Below are 21,520 nucleotides of genomic sequence, written 5' to 3'. Positions count from 1 at the left end.
TAAGGGGAAAAGAAGGCAAGGTGAGAGATTCAGGGGGGGGTTGGAGTAGGGGAAATAGACAGATAATGAAGGTGGGAAAGAGGAGGGGAGGGTGAGAGTCACAGCATGGGGAGAAGAGGGGAAGGGTGACGGGGACACAAACCGGTAGATGAGTCAAGGCAACGTCCAAAGTCCAGTAAGCTGTGATCCCAGGGGAAGTGGTATCCCTTCCATATCTCTATTGCGAGAGGCTCCCTTTACGCAGTGGACTCTCTCAGAGAGGTCTCTGAGACTCCAAGGCCTACATACTGGATCCTTCCCCAGAAAGGGGAGAGGGAGTGCTTTGGCAAGGGGTGCCATACCATACCTCAAGTGTGAGTGGCCCCTTGGCGCAGTGGACTCACTCAGCGGGTTCGCTAAGACTCCAGAGTATAAATATTGGATCTTTCCCCAACAAGGGGAGAAGGAGTGCTTAGTCAAAGGGCACAAAGGACAGGGGGTAGGCAGAGTAGCGGGCAAGGGTAGAGAATTCGGGGGAGAGGGAATAGGAGCTATAGGGACGAGACAATGAGGAGAGACGGAAAGAAGTCTGTCTAAAGACCAACTGGGTAGGTGACGACCAAGGAGGAAATCCGCGGCCCATCTCCCCTATAGCTAAACTAAGTAGCTCCATCGGGCGTCAGACAAAATAGTTCAGTCTCAATACATTGAGAGAGGAAGGAAGGAGAGACATAAATAGAGGGCGGATGTGGTAGGAGACAGCAGGAGAGACGAAAGGAAGTGCAACAATGTGGTTCAACAATATATAGGAAAAGATCAAACAAGTAAACATTATATCAAACAGTCAGCAATACATTAGGGGAGGAGAGAGGGGAGCGAGAAAGTAGTGGGGGGGAGGGGAGGAGGGAAAGTGAGGTTGGCTAGACCCAAAGGTATCAGAGCGCTATACATGAGGATCAACAATGTATCAGACAAGATCAACAATTACACAATCCATCCAAAATAAAAGGCAATACATTAGGAGAGGAGAGATAGGAGAGCGAAAAGCATTGGAGGGGGCGGGGGAGGTGGGAAAGGGAGGAAAAAGAGAAAAGACAACAAGGAGAGACAAGAGGAAGTCTGTCTAAAGACCGACTGGGTAGGTGACGACCAAGGAGGGAATCCACGGTCCATTTCCCCTATAGCTAAGCCATGTAGCTCCATCGGGCATCAGACAAAATAGTTCAGTCTCAATACTTAGAGAGAGGAGGGAAGGAGAGACATAAATGGAGGGAGGATGTGGGAAGAGACGACAGGAGAGATGCAAGGAAGTCTGGCTAAAGACCGACTGGGTAGGTGACGTCCAAGGAGGGAAATCCACAACCTGTCTCCCCTATAGTTAAACTAGGTAGCTCCATCGGGCATCAGAACAAAATAACTAGATCTCACTTGACGAGGGAAAATTCGTAGATAAACAGGGTGGGGGCTACGACAGGTGAGTTCAGAGGTCATTATCCTAGATCCATCCTAGCCCAGCATATCCATTTCAGTCTCTGCCATATCATGAAATGTATTGGGTCCCTGAAGGGTGTGTCCTACAGAAGAATGGAGCCTGCCTATCCCTGCTGCCGCCGTTGTACATAGCATTCACTTCTCAGAAACCCCAATGTGAAGGCTGCCTTCTGTGGTGGTGCACAGACAGACTTCTGTACACATGCCATCATGTATCATGACCCATCAGGAATAACTAAACTGTTGGTCTTGTTCTCTGCCATGATTTTCCAGAAGGAGAAGGGGTACATTTGAAATTATTATAAGCAAGCTTTGGCTGTTCAAGCAAGAACTCCTAATGTATGAGCTTAATGGCGCGACGGCTGTCTATGTATTGAATTAAAGTCAAGAATTTGGGAAAACGCAGAAGATCTCCCTATAAATGTAAGTTATTTCATGTGTTAAGTGCTTATCTTTTATTGGGTTGAGTCGTCATAAATTGCTCACATTGATACATTGCACGTAACTAATTTACACCAACATTAGTGATTTAGAACAAACTCAGCTGCCCTATGCTGAGGGAGGGTGGAATGAAGAGGAAGAAAGTAATGTGATATTTGTAAAATTAACCCGCTAAAGTGGTTGCAAGTGTAAGGCTTCCGGCTGAACATATGCTAAGGAAGCCAGAAATGGCGAACCACATTAAAAAACCTTCTTCTGGAGTTCCCAAGCAAGAGATGTCCTTTGTGAAGGTCAGCCACTTCAACTTTTAACGCCTTAACCCCGGCGGCAATTCCACCGCGGGGCGTTCCATTGAGTGGGCGGGCCGCGTCGGCCAACGGACATGCGCAGCACTACGGAGGTAGTGCTCGCGATGGCCGTTGGCCAACAGAAGCAGCGAAGGGGTTAAGAGAGTCCATAGACCTCTAATATCAAGTTCAACAACACTCAAGTGCAAATAATATTTATTCCATGTATGGGGCATGTATTTTCACCAGAATATTACCTGTACTTTAAACAAGCATTGACAAAGCTAATGGACCTCATCTATGTGAGAGCTATTAGCTTTGCAAATGTGTTTTAGCCATGTTATGGAGAAGTGTGGCTTCTGTGCAGCATGGCTACAAGTTATTAAAAAAGGTGTGATAAAAGTCATAAAAAAAACTCAATGATGAGAAAGCTAAAAAAGCACTATGATTCGGGCAGCGCTGTTCGAATCAATGCTCTTTTTTTCTTATAATGGGTGAGGATGGCAAAACAGGCTTCGGGGGAATGGGGTGGGAGGGAAGAGGCAACATGGACAGCTAGAGGGTGGGGTGGTGGTGAAGAGGCAACACGGACAACGGTGGGGTGGGAGTAAAGAGGCAAGACAGGCAATGTGAGGTGGGAGGTAAGAAGCAAAACGACCTACTGGAGGACTTGGTGTGGTAGGGAAAAAACAACACAGACAATGAGAGGGTAGGGCATGGGAGGGAAGAAGCAACATGGACAAGAGGTGTTGGGGTGGGAGGGAAGAAGCCACACAGGCAAGGCCAGGTGGGACGTAAAGGAGCAACATGACAGGAAGAAGTAAAAAAAGAACTAATACAATGGGAAGAAGGAAAAAAATAGTATCTGAATCACAGCGTCAGCAGCAGAAGGACCCACATCAAGATGAAACAATCAGTACTTGGTCCATACTCCAGAGGAAAGAAGAGGAAGTGAATCCGGCACGCACTGCCCAAATAGTCTGCAGCAAGTGTTTTTGGTAATGAAGCCCCTGAATGGTAAGCAGTGGGAGGGCTTCATGCCCCTTATAGTAAACAATATCTCTTGCATTCGAGAGTGCACACCCTAGTGCAGGAAGTATCATAGTTGAGACCTAAAAAGTGGACATAACCAGTGCAAATGTTTTTGATGTGCAATTTTGACATGTGTTTATCCTTAGAGCACAGTTTGGCGTGGACAATATACACCTGGTTGCACCTAGTGGTAACTCTCCACTCAAACACAGTAGTTAGAAATATCTGTGCTTAGTTCCTAAAGGGCTCAAGTGTAAAACTGGTGCAAAAAAACTTTTGCACCTCATGTGAAAGCCTGCTCCTACTAAAGACAACTCATTTGTTGTGGCCTGGAACTGCAGCCATCAAGGAGAACGCATGTGAAAGCTTGCTTTGTTACCAATCAAAAGAGTCTTTTGTTTTAGCTTCCTGAAGCAACTAGTTTAAAGTACTGGTATCGTTTGAAAGATTAAAAATACAACCAACCTCGTGGCAGCATGTGTGAAAGTTCCCTACTACAATCATCTGAGAAAGAAAAATCTTGAAAAGCAATTTTAACACATGCAACAGAAGCATTGCAATCCGTCATTAACGACCTGTTGTGAGACTGCTAATGCGCCCACACTTAAGGGAAAGTGCATGTGTTTCCTAAGGTCTGTGACTGTGATTATAAAACCTCCAGACCTTAGACCCTACATTGGCAGCCATCCAATCAAATCTATTAATGAAAGGCCATTATTCAGGGCCCGATTGGGAACCCAAAAACAGCCCGGAAATTATGTTGGACAAGGCGGGGGAGGGGGATGCTGGTGGTGGTGTAACATTGCAAGCGCAAAGCACTTTTGTTACTGGGGCCAATATTGCAGCACCGCTGGAAACCAGCTCCCAGTAACAAAACTGACCACACTGCTGCAAAACCGGCCCCCACCCTTCCAGCCTCCTGGGGGAATGCCCAATGTCCAGTACTGCCAGTCCGGCCCTGCCATTATTGCAACAAGTGCATTATTTGTAAAAAAAGAAAAAAAATAAGTGCCAGGGCCTTCGTCAGGTGGCCATGGCAGCTTGCACTACACATTGTCCCGATCAGCTCTGCCAATAGCATTACCTACACAACTCATAACCATCATACAAGTGTGGCAATTCAGAGTGGCTTGAGAGGTAGGTATTAGTTGTTTACAATGTATATTGAATCAGTTGTCATAAGTGCTTGTGTTGGCAATTAAGTGCTGGTGCTGAGCACCGGAAACCACCGGCTCAAATTAAGCACTGATTGCACATGAGGGAAAACTACAAACATCTAAATATATTACTGCAACCAATCACGAGTTATAATTCCATCCAGTCTAGAAAAATAACCGCTTCTCCAACACTCACTAGGCATTCCAAAATGTTGCTTGGTTTGATGACGTCAGGTGGGAGCTGTGAGCTTTACTGTGTGAGATCCTTCATGGGATGTCGCCTTTAACCCGTTGGCTGCTTCGAACGTTCCGCGCCAGTGTGGAACGTTCGAAGAAACGGGTGGGGCCGTGTCGGCCAAAGGACATGCGCAGCACTACCGAGGTAGTGCTCGCGAAGACAGTTGGCCGACGGCAGCAGCCAACGGTTAAGATCTCTTTAGGTATTTCACCGACAGTGTAAACATAAACCTACCCAAGAGTCTTTTTCTGCAGACCACCAACAGCAGCACCTGGATCAACAGAAGGGCGAGGCAGCAGGGAATTCCATAGGCCATCACAGATCTGCAGGCCTGATCTGTGGAGAGAAAAAGAGGGTGGGATAGGGTAGAGATGCCATGTATGGGCCTACAGTGCTTCCATGATAACATGTGAAGCACTGGACATTTCTTACAGTGTATTTCATGGGCCACATCCTGGTGCATTTTGCGGGCACGCCTCAGAGCCGAGCACATCTTCCTCTGAATTTGTGCTTTATTTTCCCACAGCACAGATCAGAAACAGCAAAAAGCAGTAACTCAGACAAATATCAGATTAAATGAATTCACTTTATGCACTAAAGGTGCATAAAACAGGTGCTCGACTCTCTGCTGAGCCAGCAGAGCTCATAATGCCCATCAATCCAAGGCCCCAAGTCTCAACTTTCTGTTTCTTTCATATGATGGAATTTTTTTTGTGTTATGAGTCTACTTTACCTGGCAATTTAAGATGTAAAGAAGGAGAAAAACACATTCAATCTACTGTGCATCAGTAGACAATCCTGACAATGTCTTTCAGCATAGGATTAACAAGTGTTATCCACACTGAGTAAAAAGTGACAGAGGCAATTTATGATTCCAGGCACAGTAGTACAGCTTTGGATTGATAAAATACTATCTAAGCCAATCTGGAATGAGTAAAAGCAGCTCCTGACACAAGTGTCTTGCTCCTGCTACTCGTCAGAGACGCATAGACATTTGTCAGAACACAAGGGAGCCCCCAGTATAAATAAAAAAAATGTCTGTGAACTTCAGGCATAGCGTGATCCATACATTGCCAAAAAATGGCAAGACGCTTTGTCATAATTCTTGGCTGGCATGGAGAGAGAAAAAAAGCCTTCTCTGAAAATACCCCGGGGGCTGGAACCACATCTCATCTGAAAATTCACCTTTTCAAGGAACATTATCCCAGATATGGTAACTTCTCACCCCTTCCACAATGTCTACCTCCCTTCTCAACCCACTCCCCAATATGAATTCCAAATGGAGCTTTTCCCCTGTACAGTGCTGTGTTGCTTGAAAGCTAGATTTGAGTTTTAAAATTACCCAAAAATATGAACATGTATATATATGCTTCATCTCAATGTTTGCCACCCCTCAACCTTAACACATTTCATCAGCCCTAGATCTCCATATTTATCACATTCCCATAAATGCCACATTTGCACCAATATTATATCTCCACGAGATCCAGGTCTTCATCTTTGCCACTCCTCTATCTGAGCTGCCGTTCTACAAGTACCACATCAACACCAATGCACATCAACTACAGCGCCACGCTTCACTACTTCCACATCCCCACCATTGACATATCTCCAACAGTGCCATACTTCCATCACTTTCACACTAGTTTAACAAGTACCACAGCTTCACTATTATCACCTCCCCAACAGAGCAACATCTTCAGGAGTGCCGGAGCTTCATAAGTGTTCTGTCTCTGAAATGTCCACATCCAGATCAGTGCCACATCACCAGATAATGTATCCAACAGTGCAATCACAAGGAGATGATGGACGGAGCACTGAAACTTTTCAGACACTCACCACCAGTCACAGATCTGGGTTGAATCCATCATCATTCTTTAGCTCACTTCACCACCTCAGTAACATTCACTGCGGAGCCGCGTCGGGGCACAAGGACTTTACAATTGCGGTAATCCGAGCCATTGGGCCAGCGTGACCCCCAACGTTCTTGAAGGCTCATGGGGCATTGTACCTAAGACAAGAAGTTACTTGCATATTGGCGTAACTTTATTCAATCTGTAGGAACATTATAGTACTACTATTTCACTTTTTTGTATTATACACTTTTTTGATTAAATAAACGTGAGTAAGCTGGGGTGTGGTGCACCCTGTCCTGAAGAAGGAGTTGATCTCCGAAACATGTTGACGCACCCAAAGAGGTACTGTGCTTAATATCACATAATTACCTCATCCTGCACCCATTTTTAACAGTGCCAGCCCGGGGGCTCATTAAATTAGTTCTGACCCACCCCACGAGCCAGGCACTTTTTAAACATTCACTTACTCACATTACCTCACCACATACTCATACCCAACCCCCAAATGCACCACGCATAGTCAAAATATCAGTGCTCCCGTGTAGTCGTAGGTCGCAGCACGCCGCATCCCGTAGAGGGGTGCGAGGACCCCAATGATGAAGCATGACACCAAGGGTCCTTTTGGTGTGTGAGGTGTATTTTAAAAACACTATGTGCTCCCCACCATTTTAGGGAACATATTTGGTGGATTCTTGTTGTTTATTTATACTATCTGGGAGAAGGAATCCACCCTTATCTCCCCCCCCCCCTTGTTTCTTACAGCTCCAGGTTTCTAACCTGTGACAAACACCGCTCTGAGCAATAAACATCAATTCTTAACTGACCTAGCACAAACCGGTTTTAAAGTATATACCAAGAAGCAGGTAAACAGCATAGTAGTCGAGTTCAAACTAAAGCATTTCCTGATCAGCTATTTACCTTTGGATAAAAGCAATGTTAAAAAAAGTGTGTACAAAACTCCACAAGAAAGGGCATGTCATGCACCACTTGTTTATGTAGCTTATATCTGGAGTCCCCAGTTGAAGTCACAGTTCCTCACAGACATGGTCTCTTTTCTTTGTCCAACGTGTTTCCGCATTATTTGATTGTAGAGTAGCGTTTCTTGTTCCTGGTTGGGATTTCCAAACCAGGATTTATGCCCCATCACAGTCTTTTTAGCTCATCCCTTGCATACAGAATCCGATTTGTTTACATTGACAGTGCTGGTGAAATTTTGCACCAGCATTTCCGGATTACATCAATTGTATTAGTACCAGTGCGATCGATTTTACACCACCACTTGCACTCCCTGAGAAGTGACCATTGATATTTGCACAAAAAATCTGGTGCTAAAAAGTAATTTTGCATCAATCTAATGGTGTTGCTGAATTGCAGCAGTACAATTAATGTAATCCAGCTCCTAGATCTGATAGAACCAATAGAGGTGACCTCAAGCTCAGACTTTCCAGTCTGACGACATTGTGTGGTCCTGACTTTCATAACAAAGGACTCAATTCCACCAGAGAGGTGTGGCGGAGCGCCCAGAGCGGCGGACTCCGGAGCGCGAGGATCATGGTTCGATCACTGGCAGCAGTTCAGCTCAGTATCATGTGACTCCGGGCAATAGCTCCCCTAATTTCACGACTGCCCCCAGCACCTTGAAACCTTAAGGAGTGATATGTTTGAACTTTATAAATAAGTATTATTTATTCTTTACATGCTAAAACTCGAAGTATTGTCCCTTAATATGCCACACTAGTCAAAAGAATTAATATTCACATCTCATACCTATGTGTTTAGTATATACTGCAGAGAAGGTCTGTCCAGTGGAGTTCTTTGTAATCGAACAGGTGCAGGACTTCGCCTGGTCCCAGGTCTTCTGTGGAATCACCAGGGTACCACTCATGGTAACAAGCCCCTGAGCATCAAAAACTCCCCTATCTGTCTGCCCGTGGGATTCACGACCATTGACCTTCCACAGCACAGGACCCCACTCTTCTGAGACCCCCGACGCCACACAGAGGATTACTCTTGAATCTGTAGGCGGAGATTCCTCCTCCTGGCTTGGAACCAAAATGGAAATGAGGGGAGCTGATGTAGCATCTGGAAGGGAGATTTGCATAAAGAAGAAGGTTTACAATGTGTAAAGCATATATATTCATTCTGCATTGAGAATGAAAATGTAAAGTGACAAAAAATATTCTAGTATCAAGCATCTAGCATTAGAGGAAGTGCAGCAATGGCATATTGTGTGATCTGAAATATGGGACTATTGACAATCTATTAACAGCAGTACAAAATGGCGTCATGGTCCTATGTAGGATATACAAAACAATAACAAAATGCATAAGCCCACACATTTCTTTGCCAACACAACATTTTAAACTCAAAAAACACTGAAATTCACCAGTTATAGTTATCTCTACCCACTATAACTGGTGCCCTATGGTAAATATAACTTGCTCCCCTACCATGCAGTCTAGTCATAAATTATGTAATTTCACATGTATGCACAGGGGTTTCCAATGTTGTCATAGAACATGTCATGAGTGATGTAATATGGGAGGAATTTGTGAATGGGAAGGGCACGTGTTATAGGTCACCTTGGGGCACGAGTTTTTAGTTCTATATTGTAGCTTATATAAATATATATCAAGTTAAAAATAATTAAAGTGAAGTTGTTGTTATGAATTATAAGTGAAAAATGGGACACATTATTTTGCAAAACACATTTTGTAACTTGCCCAACAACAATGCATACCATAATTAGTAATCCAGATGACATTTTCTGGGTGGCTGTAGGGCCCCACCACCAGACCCCGCGGCCAGCACGCTGTGGGTGACCGACCCGCCCATGGCACTCTAGGCCCATGTGAAATGTTCCTTGATCACAACATAATTTCCATTCTAATGCACGGCCAGGTCGCAGGAGTCACTGAACCCAAAAAAGGCCTATGGATTATTCTAGTGGGTCTGTTTCTTGTCCATTCTATACATTGGTGACCGACCCAGCTCTTACGTTCCAGAAAGTGGCTACTGGGAGTCTCCTTCCAGAATGTCCCTTGCCATGTCAGTAAAGTGCAACAGCTAACTTCCTTTTCTGAAGAATGACTCTTGCCCTCAACCAACCACAAATCACTTGTTGCAGCCAGCCTGTACTTAAACCTTCAAAAACATCTTGGAGTCTTTTCACCAACCACAGTAATTTGCTAAATATGTACCCTTTCCATCTATACCAGACCTACTTCCTTGCTGAAGAACTCCTTATGGTGAAATTTAGGGCATCATTACAATGCCGGTGCGACAGCCTTCAACAGGCCGTCGGTAGCTGTCCCACCAACAGACACCCCTCAGGCCAACCGCCATATTATGATGCAGGGGGGTCGAACCCTTGACTGTCGGGTGACACACCACCGCCTCCAACAGGATCTACTGATCCTGACGGGGCAGCAGTTGGAATCGTGATCCTGAATGGAGGCGGTGCCTGAGCAGGCACCGCTGTCAGGATTGCAATGTCCATTTCCAACAGCCTATTCATGGTGTCCCACCGTCATGAAAAGATTTCGGAAAGGGACTTTGGGACTGCAAGCAGGTCCCCTGTGGCCCACTGTCAAGTGGCCTGGGGTAGTTGTGGTGACCCCGCACACATCCATGCACCGTGTGCCAGGCACCACATGGTGCCTGGCACACAGTGTATGTATGTGAACAAACTGCCTTTTTGTACTGCGGCTTGGGGCGCAGCCATTTTCCTACGCCGCAGCACAAGCTGTAGTAGAAAAAAGCAGTTTTCAACCTTATACATGGCAGTCATCGTAATATGGAGGGTGGGACCGGCAACTCCGTGTGGGGCAGTCTCATTCCAGCTGCAATGGTGGTCGATCGCCCAACCACCGCCATCATAATTAGGCCCTTAGTTGTGACTTACGGTTGTAACTCGAATATGGCTTACTGCATTAGTATACATATGTGAAAAATTGGCAAGTGTAGACCCATCAAATACTACTATTGGGGAAGAATGTTTACAAGCTAGGCACTCAATTTAATCCAGGACGGATAAATATTTTTTAAATATACTGGATACCTATGTGTTTAAATTAGGTAGACAAGGCTTGCACACATTTATACAAAAGGTTTCAGTATTATAATCTAGAAACAAGCATTGGTTACAGTAGCCTATTTTTGTTGTGCATATGGAAATGTATGTTGCACATTTTGGCGGTAGCACCTTAGTTTCACTCTCACCTGTGACGTAAAGCGTGCCTTTGCTACTTAAATCAGGGGTTGTGCCGGTGAAGATGCAGCAGTAGTACACCCCCGAATGACGTCGTTGAGTGTTGGTAATGACCAAAGACCTGGTATCGTAGCTACTGGGGGATTTCCGTGAGTATGTTCCCGTTACTGTGTCTACATCGTCGCTTTGATGAATTAAGATTAAAGTTCCATCCAGCTGCTCTTTGTACCAGTAAACACTTAATATCGTTATCGACTTTTGAAAGGTGCAGTTCATCTCGGCATCCCCTCCAACCTCAGTGAGCAAAGCGTTGGGGGTCAGAGTGATAACAGGACCCTCAGTATGAGTGACTGTAAAGGGAGAGAGAAATAAAAATCAGACGCAAGACTTACAACGCTTGTATCCACCTCCACAAAGGTATAGAACTAAGGGGCATATGTACAAGCCCCGATCGCCACCACAACGTCACTTTTCAGGACATTGTGGTGGCGATAGGGGCTGCACCTTATGTACAAGGCAGCGTTAAGCCACTTAACGTGGCTTAACTCTGCCTTGTACATAAGGCCCTCTTAACGTGAAAGGGGCGTACAGTTGGTGTTGTGGTGGGCGTTCCACCGCAACACCCATTGTATGCCTCCTGTGTACAAGGCTGGCAAACATAGGAGGCGGCGCCAAAATTATGACCAGGAAAACCCTGGTCTTAAGTTGGTGAAACGAGGAGAATGGAAAGGGGCGACCACTCGGTCCCCCCGAACGTATGGTGGAGTACCCCGATCTCCCCGGGAAACCATTTTGGGCGGGAGGCGTGTCCCGGCTGGTATGCCCGAAGCGGCGTAGCTGGGGCGCGCCTTTTCCCGCCCAAGAAGGGGTTGTCCTAGACACCAACACCGCCAGCCACGCCCGGGGGGCGGATTGGAGGAGGGTCTACGCCCGCCCGAAGAAGGATAAAAGGAGCGACAAGCCAAGGAAGCATCCTCTTGTTCCTGTGCTCTGAAGCTGCACCCCCGCGTTGCACGTGAGCTCGAGACGGAACGAAGAGCCAATTTTGAAATTTGTAATTTCTCTTTTTTCTCTTCTAGCGCTACAAGTCTTGTCCAGGACCGTCATATATACGTGAGGAGAATGCCGGGCAAAAGGGTCGCAAAGAAGGTTAGCACCGACCAAATGCTCCGGATGTTGGTGAAAGACATGGCGGAGATGAAGAAGAAAATGGCGGCCAGAGATGGTACAGGACGGCCAAAAAGAACCATCCCAGTGGCGGTCCCTGCCGGGAGAAAGAAGAGGGCCAGGAACGGGGCAATCGAGGACGAGGCCCTCCCAGACCGGTGGAGGCTCCCGTGCCGGTTCCCGTCGAGGGGCAGCCGATCCCTGTGGTGGTTACCCCGGTGAACGAGGGAGACATGCCCCCGGAGTTGGCCGCCCAGCTGGCGGCATGGTTGGGTAGTAACAGCGTGGGTTCCGTTGCTCCAGGGGACACGGCCGAGGAGGCCAAGCAATTAATGAGGCAGTTGCGGCAATCACGGGAGGCCGCAAAACCATCTTGTCCTTTTGTTTCCCCGCAGGCGCCCGTGGATCATCCAGGATCAGGCGTTGGTACGGCAGGGTCGACAGTTACAGCGGCAGCTTCAGGTAAGCCATTGCCGATGGTTGGGGAGGGATCGGTACCTTCGAGGAAGGAAAAAATTGTGCAGCATATCCCGAAGGAGGTGAAGGAGAGGATATGGGCAGATAAATATGTAAACATATTCTCCTTGTTGACCGATCACTACGAAATCGAGCATGTAAAAAACCAGAAAGAGTTTCTGCATCCAAGTGTGTGGCGAGCCAAGATGGCCGGTTTTAGAGTCGATGAATCGATAGGCAATTGGGGCAGAGCGTTCGGAATGTTCATTGCAATTATGGGGGAACGTAGGCCCGATTTGTTGGGGGAACTGGCTGTGTATCAGACACGTATCATGGGTTTTTATGAAACGTACGGAGGAAATCAATGGTTTGCCTATGATAACATATTTCGTAAATCCAAGGAACATGATTCATCCTTGACATGGGATTGTTTTGACTCCATTTCATGGCAAAATATGGAAGTGGGGAAGTCACCTGCATTGGGGGGTGAGACGGCCGGGTATTCCCGCCATTCGCCAGGGACGCCATTTCGAGCAAGTTCCAGCAATGACCGGAACTCAAGGACTAGCGGTAGCACAGGGAAAAAAGGGGTCTGCTGGAGCTTTAACAGGGGCAAATGTACTAGGCCTCAGGGTTCTTGTAAATTCAGGCACGAATGTTCGGGGTGTGGTCAGTCCTCCCATCCGGAGAACACGTGCAGAGCCAAGACTAGTGATACGGGGAGTAGGGGTAGCGCCAAACAGGTCTGAAATGGTCCAGGGGGCACCGCTACCGACCCCGGTTGATATCATGGCAATGATCCCTTGGCTAAACGAATACCCAGATCATATCTCCGCTGGGGTGTTGCGAGATGGTTTCTCATATGGTTTCCGCATCCCGGCGGGGGATTTTCAGGGTGAAGCACAATGTAGGAATCAACTATCGGTGCAGCAGAATGCGGCGGTAGTACAAGCAAAGATTGATAAGGAGGTGGCCCGAGGTCGGGTTGCTGGACCGTATGACAACCCGCCAGTTGCTAATTTTGTTTGTTCACCCCTCGGTGTAGTCCCCAAAAAAGATCCGGGGGAATTCAGGTTGATACATAATTTGTCAGCTCCAAGGGGTCTTTCGGTGAACGATGCGATTGACCCGGATGTTTGTTCGGTACGGTACGCATCTTTCGATGAGGCCGTCACCATGTTGAATCGCCTAGGGCCCGGAGCGCTGATGGCTAAATCAGATATCGAGTCAGCGTTCCGGTTGCTCCCGGTACACCCAGACGATCAGCGTCTCCTTGGTTTCATGTTTCAGGGTCGCTATTACATCGATAAATGTATGCCAATGGGTTGCTCCATCTCTTGTGCTTATTTTGAAGGATTCAGTTGTTTTTTGCAATGGGCCTTCACAAGAATAACAGGGTTTACTCATGTGATGCATTATCTTGATGATTTTCTGTTCCTGGGGGCAGCTGGGGACATAGAGTGTACACGAGCTTTGAATGCATTTTGTGATCTCATGAGGCGCTTTGGCGTGCCATTGGCACCCGGTAAGACAGTGGGGCCGTCTACTTCACTCGAGTTTCTTGGAATAGAGCTCGATTCCGAAGAGGGGTGCTTCCCCTTGCCCAGGGAAAAGGTGGCGAAATTCGAGGCATCGCTTAAAGCAGGTATTAGCGCGACCAAAGTGAGATTACATCAGTTACAGCAGGTCGTGGGTCAACTGAATTTTGCCCTGAGGGTGATCCCAATGGCGCGCCCATTTTCCCGCTCGATTGCGCAGGCCATGGTTGGCCTTAAGGAAGGCCACCACCGCACAAGGCTCTCGGCTGAGGTCCGGCAGGACATGCTCATATGGTTGGCATTTCTGGCGGATTTCAACGGTCGGGTCGTGTGGAGCAAACCCGGGGTCTCCTCGGAGGAGTTGGGGTTGTGGACAGACTCGGCAGGGAGTGTTGGATTTGGCGCCATCTTTGGGAATCACTGGTCAGCACAAACCTGGCCGGCATGGTGGCACGAGATTGGGCTCACAGGTAACATAGGATTTCTTGAGCTTTTCCCTATTCTGGTGGCCTTGAAAACATGGCCCGAGGGATTTCGTGACCGCACTGTAGTGTTCTGGTCTGATAATATGACCGTTGTTGAGTGTATCAATAGTCAGGCTGCCCGCTGCAGATGGATCTTGAGATTGCTGAAGGAAATTGTTTTACTGTGTATGAGACTAAACGTCCATTTTAGGGCAAGACATGTGCCAGGGGTGTTAAATCAGGCTGCTGATGCGCTTTCTCGTTCCCGTATGCAGGCCTTCTGGGGTTTCCTACCCTCAGCGGACCCGGTGGCGGCACCTTTTCCCGAAGCTCTCTGGTCTCTCGGTGCCCCGGACTACAAGACCTCGTGGGAGAGAGTCTAGCTCCCAGAACAAGGAAGGCATACGAAGGGGCGTTCCGTTCCTATTGGTCCTTTTTGGGTTCTGCTGGGGGGGAGCTATGGGGCCAAGAGGAGTATGTCCTGAAGTTTCTGTTATCATTACGTCAGGCAGGCAAATCAGTAGCCACGGCACAAAGGCACCGGGCCGCTATTTCTTTCATGGCCCGAGCTCATGGTCTCCAGGACCCCACAGCGTCTTTTGTGGTTCAGAAGGCGCTACGTGGGTGGCAACGCCTTGAGGGTCGCAGAGTGGATGATAGGCACCCGATAGGTCTGGAAAGGTTGGCCCTGTTGATGTCAGTACTCCCTGCAACATGTTCATCACAATATGAGACAGTACTGTTTAGAGCCGCTTTTCATTAGCATTCCATGGGGCTATGAGGGTAAGCGAGCTGGTAGCAAGGAATAAGCAGGATACGGGGGGGACTGTGCCGAGAGCCCATCCGCATTACTGGGGAAACAATGGTAGTCTCCTTTGTCAGGTCCAAGACCGATCAAGGAGCAAACGGCGAGTGTGTAATAGTCCGCCGGATTCCCGGATCGCCCATATGCCCGGTAGCCTGCGTTGAGGAATATTTGGCGCAGAGGGCAGCAGCATGGGGGGGAAGCTTACTGAGGCAGGCCGATGCCACCCCGCTGACGAGGTTTCAGTTCCAACGGGTGCTTGCGATGGCAATTACAGCCGCAGGGTTAAACCCGTGTGAGTTCGGGACCCATTCCTTCAGGATAGGGGCTGCGACTGAGGCCACAGCCAGGGGTCTGAGTGTTGATAAAGTGAAACAGTTGGGGCGTTGGTCCTCGAATTGTTATAAACGGTACGTGCGGTTGCACATGTTGTGAAGCTAATATCATGAACTCACGTTTCTTGTTTTTGTTTGGTTTTACAGTTTCGCATGCTTACGAGGCGGGGCAGACTGTGCAGTCGACCCGACACCAGGGAACCAGCGGTCAAAGGACACCGGCTGTGGACAGAGTGGTGTGGGTCGTGGGCCACTCATACGTGAGGCGTGCCGCAGACGTATTCAAAGCAGGTGACATGATTCACATGGCTGGGGAATACGGGTACAGGGTGACCTTCTACGGAAGGGGCGGGCTCTGTATTGACCAGTTTCAGGTTTTTATGGAGGGTTTGTTAGGGCGGACGAGGTCACCGCCATCTATACTCATAGTGCATCTTGGGGGCAATGATTTGGTGACCATTGGTCGGCGAGTGCTTCTCGAGGTAATACTATCCACTGTAAGTTGGTTAGCAAAGAGGGTCCCTGGGTGCACAATTGCATGGTCCCACATGATCCCACGGAAGGTGTGGCGGGGGGCTAATTCTGTGTCTGCTTTAAATCATTCTGTGAAGAAGGTAAATAACAAAATTGGTAGATTGTTTCGTACGAATACATTGCATTCTATTCCGCATGGGTGTATCAGGGGGGATCAGATGTATTTGGAGGACGGGGTGCATTTGTCCCGGGTGGGGAATGATTTACTCATAGGAGACTTCATAGCTTGGTTGAAGAATTTGTAGCCATGACCTTTAAGTAGGAGTTTTGTGGGGGGTCCGGATAGCCGGTCAACTATCCGGGCCTGTGGCGGTAAGGTCATGATCGGTGAGCAGTAATTGGAAGATCCCTAGAGGTTTGGGCGTCACCCATTACGGATGGGAGCGCCCGGGGGGAGGCGGCCATTGGCCCCTCAAACGGGAGGCGGTCCCATCTAAGGATGGGACGCCGAAAGGGAAGGCGGCCATAAGCCCCTTCACTGGGGAGGAGGGGATACGGACCCCTCCTCGGAATTTCCCGGGGCCCGGACATCTGCGACGGCAGGTGTGGTAAGTTGTGTGGGGTGGGAGGGGGGTCTACGCTACCTTCTAGACACCTCACACGAGTCCTCAGACGACCACTAAGATGGCGTTGAGTTAACAGGGGGCCCCCGCTAAGGCAAGGGAAATTGGAAGTTGGCCCAGAGGTACAGTCCTCTGTGCGCCCGCCCCTCACAAGTGAGGGGGGAATTGGTATTGGGGATCTGACACCGGTTACGACCTTGCCGTTGGCCCGTAACGTTAGGATGTACAATTTCAATGTTCAGAAATGCATTTGCAGGATGTTTAGTATCGGCTAGGAGAACCTTTGTATTAGAGATGTGTTAAGGTCAGCCAAGAACATCGTACTGTATAAATGAAATTGTACATGATATGAAACTGTTATTTTAATGTTTTAATTTTGTTTCATATTTTAATAAATACGGCCGGGAAGGGTAACTCCCTCCCGCCTTCCAAAAGTTCAGAACCGTTTCCGTCTTCCCATCCTTGGGGATTTGTGTTGAGAGGGGGTGGCGGGTATCTCAGCCATAATGCATTATTCCTCCTCGTTTTTGCTTTACATGGAAAAAGCAAAATACCATTGTTTGTTTATGTGCAGGAAGGTGTCACTTCCTGCACATCAACAAACCTTTAGCCAAAGACCATTTTGTCACTTTTATGTGTGCTGCATGATGAAGCATCACACATGAAAGTGACAGAATTATAGTTCAGGATTGTTGTTGTAGCGTTGCCGCTAAGTTGTTAAACTTAGCACCATTGCAGTGGGAAACACATGGCGGCACCACATTCTTGTAAATATGGTGCAGTCTTGCGTTTCAGAAGTGCCGGAGTGTGTCAGTAAGCCAAAGACGCTGACACGCTCCGCCACTTCCTTGTACATATCCCCCTGAATTATTTAAATGAGCAGCAGTGCTTTGAAGCGGAAGTGGCCATCCCATGTATTATTTATTTGTCTGGCGTATTTAATATTTTGTATTGCGCAACTGAGCGAGAGGTTAATGGGTGCATCACATGAAACAAGAAACAGTAAAATACAACAAAATAAAATATAAAACATTTAAATAACAATACATATAAAATATAAGCAATAAATAAATTACAATGAAAACAATCAAATATATTGGCGGGAGCTAGGCGTTAACAGGTCTAGCACATGGAAACAAAAGGCGCAGTAGTAACCTCTTGGAAGCTGAGTTAACTAGGCGGATTTTCCTGCTATTTCGATAGGGATTGCCAACAGAGATGGTTTTGAGGTGTTTCATGAAGGAAGTGAGGTAATATTGTGTTCTTAATTCCCGGTGGTTCTGAGGCCACCGGTTAGTGGTTGTTTTAGTGCAGAGCGGTTCTGAGGGCCAGAAACACCCGAGGTGAAGGGGGCACATTCTTAATGTGCGAGGGTTCGTGTCATATTTAGCAACAGCAGAGTTGGAACCGGGTTCCCTTCTATTCTGATTTCCCTCTTACATCACATCTCGTTCTGTGACAGACTAATCTTCTTTTCAAATCTTTTTTTAAATTCTTACTTGTGCAGTAGCTATCAGTTAGAACCATTGTGTATAACTTTAGGATGTTATTTCGCGCACCGGAGCAGTATTACCAAAAAAAATGATAAGACCGGGAACAGTATAAGGAAGGCACAGTAAAGTATGGAAGCTTCTAGAAACTCAAGCATTGCAAGCGTACAGGAGATTTGGAAGGCATTTCATGGATGCGGTTAGGGTAAGGAACTCCCTCTATTGGCGTTCAAATTTCCTTCTACCCATCCATTTCTCCAGAATGGTTTCAATATGTCCTTCCGCGGCTTCACGCTGCCTTCAGGGGCGGCTAGTACAGCCTTGAGCCCCCTGGGTAGATGGGGTTTGTGAGTCCAGGACCCATGCTGCCCCCACAGCTTTTCTTCAAAGGACAGTGGTTCAGCCCTTCCTTGGTGCCTTCTTTCCCTCTTGTGCCGAGAGCGCCTTGAGCCTCTCAGATCTGCTGATTTTACGTTTGTCTCCAAGGAGCCTTTTCTGGGTGATGTCACTTCACTGGAAGAGGAGGTGAATTAAAGCTCTTCACTACAGAGGGTTATTTTTGTGCTTCATGAGGACCTAATTATTCTGTTAGAACCTTTCTCTTCATCTAAAGTACATTCATCCATCACTACTTATTTCTAGGAAGTCAACTTTTCTACCTTTTTGATCATCCAATTTCTGTGTGGAAAGAAAGCACGGCTCTTGACATATGTCAGAATCGTCTCTGGCAGATCCAGTGCTTTCCACCACTTGTTTCAAGCCGAGGATGTAAAACCTCTCCTGTTTATCTATTTAAAATTACATTAAATTCTTCAAATGTACACATTTCTTACCCATGTCCGCTAGGGGAATAGCTGCAGCATGAGCGGAGCTACTTGATACCCTCTCGCTAAGATTTGTAGGGTTGCAATGTGGCCTTCTGTGCATACTTTGGAAGCCATTACTGCCTGTGGCTAGGGAAAGAGGGTTCCTAGCATTCATGACAAGTATGTTAAAATATCAGTGTGAGGATTTCATGCATAAAATGACACTAAGAAAGGCAGCAATGTAATGCCTTAAACCTTTTTTTTAATTCCTGGGTTTTTACACCTTTAAAGCTTGCTTGCTTTGGTGTACATCATTAGGAAGAAATGGGCAAGGAATGAATAGTACTTGGATTTAGTTTATTGGAAGAGGAATGTATAACAAAAGTTATAATTACATTTCTGAAGTTTATTGTTCGGCACAGGCCACATTTAGAGTAGTCTATGACTTCTTTGTCCGGGATCTTTGCTTTTTCTACCTAATTGTGCAAGACGTCCTTTTTATACGTTTTTTTAATAATGATTGGATACTTTTCTATTCTATGAACAGTTAAAATATCTAAATGAATTTTATCATATACTAGTTTTTAAAGTCATGGATATTTTTATAATTACTGAAACGAGGGAAAAATACCTCTGAAATGTACTTTTATGGTTTTGTATACGAAGAAAACCGAATAAAGTAAATTTTGATTTGATTTTTGATTTGACTGTGGCTAGGGAAAGAGGGTTCCTATCATTCATGACAAGTATGTTAAAATATCAGTGTGAGAATTTCATCCATAAAATGATACTAAGAATGGCAGCAATGTAATGCCTTAAACCTTTTTTTAATTCCTGGGTTTTTACACCTTTAAAGCTTGCTTGCTTGCTTTGGTGTACATCATTAGGAAGAAATGGGCAAGGAGTGAATAGTACTTGAATTTAGTTTATTGTATAGGTAATTAAAACCATAACACACAAAACCATCGCATTAGTATAAACAACAGGAGTTAAAATCAGAAACAAGTTATTGAAAAAAGTAGGCAGATCGGTTAAAATGTCAATATCAAAAGATCATTTTTTGGTAAGTGACAAGTTGCATCAACATCATTATAGTGCCAGAGAGAAAGTGCATAATGCAAAAAAACAGTGAAAATGGAAAGGGGAGACCACTCGGTCACCCCGAACGTATGGATGGGTGCCCCGATCCCCCGGGAAACCGTTGCGGGCGGGGGGCGTGTCCCGGCCGGTATGCCCATAGCGGCGTGGTCGGAGCACGCCCCCGCCACCTAAAAGGGTTGTCCTAAACACCCGCCCGGAAGTCCGTGTACCGATGGGCGGGATGGGGGCACGGCCCCACCTTCCCGCTGCTGGATAAAGGCGCAGGAATCCAGGAAAGCGTCCTCTTGTTCCTGCGCTCTGAAGGCTGCACCACTCGTCGCTCGTGAGCCCTCAAGGGAACAAGCTGCAGTTTTTTGAACGTATAATCGTTGTTTTTTCTGTTTCAGTCGTCAAGGAGTAGCTGGGATCCAAGTCACTTCTGGAGGACAGGCTGAGCTAACGTTGAACGCGGACATGCCTGGTAAGAAGACTGGGAAGAGCTCCGAGATGGAACGTATGCTGCGCACATTGGTGAACCAAGTGTCGGCGATGGACAGGAAGTTCAGTAAAGTAGACCAGCTGGGTCGCGGCTTAGCGGTCCTCAGGAAACAAGTTGAGGCACAGGCGGGGCCCTCGGGGCGACCTAAGAGGGTCGTAGGGCCTGCTTTGCCAAACATTGCCCCAGGGGGACAAGGGGAAAAAGAAGAGGGTGAAAGCGGGTCCTAGCGAGGCCCCAGTCCCGATGGAGGTCCCACCGGTCCCAGTAGCACCAGCGTCCAGCCCGGTACCCACACCGGATGGGGGATTGCCAATCCCGGTGGTTATCACACCGCTGGATGACAACCAAATGCCTCTCGAATTAGCGCTTCAGTTGGCGGCTGTGTTACCCTGGTTGAAGAAGGGAGCAGGGGGATCCGCGGCTGTAGAAGACCCGGCCGACGAAGCTAGACTGATTATTGAGCAGTTAAGGCAGACAAGGGGTGCTGGGGCGGCGAACGTGCCTTCTATCTCTCCACAGGTGGCGAAGGTGGTTGCGGGCGAAAACCAGAATAAGTCGGCGGACACGGCTGGAGATGCGGCGGAAGCCGGTAAGAGATCACTCCCAATGATGAGTGAGGGCGCGGTACCCTCAAGGCGGGAAAGCTTGGCGCAACATATTCCCATGGTTACTAAGGAGATGGTGTGGGCTAACAAGTATATTAACATGTTTTCATTGTTAACTGATCATCGAGAGTTAGAATATGCCAAGACTCAGAAGGATTTATAGCACCCCAGTGTATGGCGGGCAAAAATGGCAGAATTCAGGGTCGAGGAGTCGATGATGAGCTGGATCAGGGCCTTTTCTATTTTTGTAGCGAATATCGCTGAACGTACACCAAAAGTGTTGAGTGACCTGGCTTGTTACCAGAGCAGGATCACGAGCTTCCATGAGAAGTATGGAGGAGAAGAATGGAAAGGGTATGACATGGCGTTTAGAAAAGCAAAAGAGTTTAATGAAACACTGACTTGGGATTGTTTAGATACGGTATCTTGGCATGCGCAGCTCTTGCCAGGATCAGCGGGTGGTTCAGGGTCGAGCACAAACGGCTCC

At 47.3% G+C, this 21,520-nt stretch overlaps 1 protein-coding gene across 1 annotated transcript in view; it reads right to left on the bottom strand.

Annotated features, from left to right (window-relative positions):
* The window catches only part of LOC147673687 (uncharacterized), a 50,411-nt gene that overhangs the window by 10,556 nt on the left and 18,335 nt on the right, over positions 1-21,520 (bottom strand). Inside the window, exons 2-4 of the mRNA XM_086946403.1 lie at positions 10,703-11,041; positions 8,249-8,563; positions 4,860-4,961 (exon numbers count right to left, since the gene is read on the bottom strand). Of these exons, the coding sequence (XP_086802529.1) occupies positions 4,860-4,961; positions 8,249-8,563; positions 10,703-11,041 (756 nt within the window). The remainder of the gene's footprint in view (positions 1-4,859; positions 4,962-8,248; positions 8,564-10,702; positions 11,042-21,520) is intronic.

Source organism: Lissotriton vulgaris, chromosome 12 (assembly GCF_964263255.1).
Source record: "Lissotriton vulgaris chromosome 12, aLisVul1.2, whole genome shotgun sequence".
Classification (NCBI taxonomy): Eukaryota; Metazoa; Chordata; class Amphibia; order Caudata; family Salamandridae; genus Lissotriton; species Lissotriton vulgaris.
The sequence above is the reverse complement of the archived record's forward strand: the minus strand, read 5'-3'. Positions and strand labels throughout refer to the sequence as shown.